Genomic DNA, 2,540 nt, shown 5'->3' on the forward strand with positions numbered 1-2,540 from the left:
AAAAATGAAGGAAGAGAATGTGAAAATCAGTAAGATTCATTATATGGCATTTTATTATCATTATTACTTTTTAATTCATGTCACTCAACTCTTTTCATTGGTCAAAATGACTTGCTTTAAAATTATAGTTATTTCATTTGTAAACGTCTAGAGACAAAGCTACAGGGGTAACGGTCTTTTAAGTTTACTTTGTTTCTAGGAAAAGAACATTTCTTATGACTGCAGAAACCTGGCTGGGCTTCAGATACCGACTCTTCAGTTTTAACATGCCTTCACTTCTTTGTTCCTTAGAGTGTAGATAACTGGGTTTAAAATAGGAGTGAAGATGGTGTAGAACACAGCAAGGACTTTATCAACTGAATAACCACTGAAGGGCCACACATAGATGAAGATGCATGGTCCAAAGAATAATACGACCACTGTGATGTGAGCAGTCAATGTGGAGCGGGCCGTTGCCATGCTAGCAGACGAGCGATTCCTAACTGTGATAAATATCACAGTGTAGGAGACAACCAAGAGGAGGAAGGAACTCATAGAAAGAAAGCCACTGTCTGCAACTATTAGGAGGCTGACAACATAAGTGTCTGTGCAGGCCAGCTTGGTCACTAGAGGCAGGTCACAGAAAAAACTGTCTACCTGATTTGGACCACAAAAGGGCAAGTTAACAGTAAATGCCAACTGGCTAGTAGTATGGATGAAGCCAACACACCATGGGACGAGGACCAGAGTAATGCACACACGCCAGTTCATGATTGTCATGTAGTGGAGTGGTTTGCATATTGCAACATAACGGTCATAAGCCATAGATACAAGGACCACCATTTCACCACCAGCAAATAGATGAACAAAGAAAATCTGGGCCAGGCAGGCTTCAAAAGAAATAGTTTTGCGCTCAACCAGAAAGTCTGAAATCATTTTAGGGGTGGCAAAAGAGGCAACACATATATCTATAAAAGAGAGGTTTGCAAGCAGAAAGTACATGGGGGTATGAAGGCGGGAATCTGAGGTCACAGTGAGGATGATGAGAAAGTTGCCCAGGAGTATTGCTAGGTAAAGTAGTGAAAATATGATGAATAAGAAAGGTTGGAGCTCCTGGGAATTAGAGAGTCCCAGAAACACAAATTCGGTCACCCGGGAATGGTTTGTTTTAGTCATTGACTTTGAAAGGAATTTATCTGTAGTTACCTGAAGAGGAGAGAAACAGAAATCAATGAATGAACTGAGTATGGGTTCAATTTTCCAATTCTGCCTAGGTTTAGAGATTCTAGTTTCCACTCAAATATATTTGTTGGATTTTCAGGTATGCCTAAGTAGAGACTGTATTTTATCAATCAAAAATGAGAGAAATAGAGACAGATGGGACACTGAACCAAAACTCTTCTAATGGTTGTGAGATTGGTGGAGAGAATTTCAACCAGTTGGTTCTGTTAAAAAAGAGAAAGCAGGCCCAAAACAGAGTCGTTTGCCCCCTGTGACAGCAAACCAAGACTTAATTGCAGTTTCAATCCCTCCCAGAAATGTGACTTTAAAACAGTCTCAACACTAGTGAGATAATCTGCATGATAAAACTCCTGCTATTTTCTTCTCCTCAAAATAAGATGACCTGGCCCGGAACAACCTTTTCTTTTTTTGGCTAATAAATTCCTTACAAAGGAAGTAATAACAAATGAATGTCCGAAAAGCTGTTTTGACATCACAGAAATCCAATAACAATCTACAGGGACAAAATAAAGCAAGAACTGTTAATAAGAGAAAAATTTGTGAACTGCTACCAGAAAGAAATAGATTTTCAAAAAAGTAATGTGCAAAAGGCATTAGATGCAAAAGAGTGTATGGTGTATTATTCTATTTTAGTTAAGTTTAAAGACAGACAAATGAATCTACAGTGTAGGAAGCCAGTGTAGTGGTTATCCTTGAAGAGAGTAGAGGGACAGGAGGAGGCATAGAAGGGACTATTGGAATGCTGGTAATGTTCTGTTTCTTGATTCAGTTGATAGTATTGGCTTCTGGGGGTTCCCAGAAAAAGAATGGTCTCTTTTTCTTTCTCTTCATGGGTTCTGAAGACCTCCCCCTTCTGTAACACTTAGAGCTCTATTCTCACTGCTATTATGACAGTTTTTGGTATTCTTCAGAATCTATCTTCCTCTACAATTCAGCATTAATGGAAAGATAATTATACATTTTGCATCACAAATAATTGAGATTTGCTTAATAAATGAGTAATTATTTCCAGCTTTGCAGTTTTTCCCCTTATGATAAAAGGCTAGAGGTATAACAAGAGGAAAGTTTAGCTATCACCTTTGCTCCAAAGAAAAAATACCATGCGAAGACTAAACATAGATAAATCCATTCTCTCTTCTGACACAGAGTAGCTCAGTGGCCTCAGAAAATCTCTTTAATCAATACTTCCATTTTTAAGACTGTAAGATGAAGATGTTGGATAACCAAAGCTCTAAGTTTCTTTGCAAGGTAAATCCATTCTCTTTTAGTTAATTCACTCTTTTAAAATGTAAATACCCACTTTGCCAAGGGTATTGTGC

General features: G+C 38.1%; 1 protein-coding gene across 1 annotated transcript; it reads right to left on the minus strand.

The window, feature by feature from the left end:
- Window positions 1–261: 261 nt before the first annotated feature.
- On the minus strand, window positions 262–1,155 carry LOC124235660 (olfactory receptor 4K15-like). The gene has a single exon (XM_046653950.1). The coding sequence runs from the start codon at window positions 1,153–1,155 to the stop codon at window positions 262–264; it is 894 nt and encodes a 297-aa protein (XP_046509906.1).
- Between the last annotated feature and the right edge of the window lie 1,385 nt (window positions 1,156–2,540).

This window comes from Equus quagga, chromosome 2 (genome assembly GCF_021613505.1).
Source record: "Equus quagga isolate Etosha38 chromosome 2, UCLA_HA_Equagga_1.0, whole genome shotgun sequence".
Taxonomy (NCBI): Eukaryota; Metazoa; Chordata; class Mammalia; order Perissodactyla; family Equidae; genus Equus; species Equus quagga.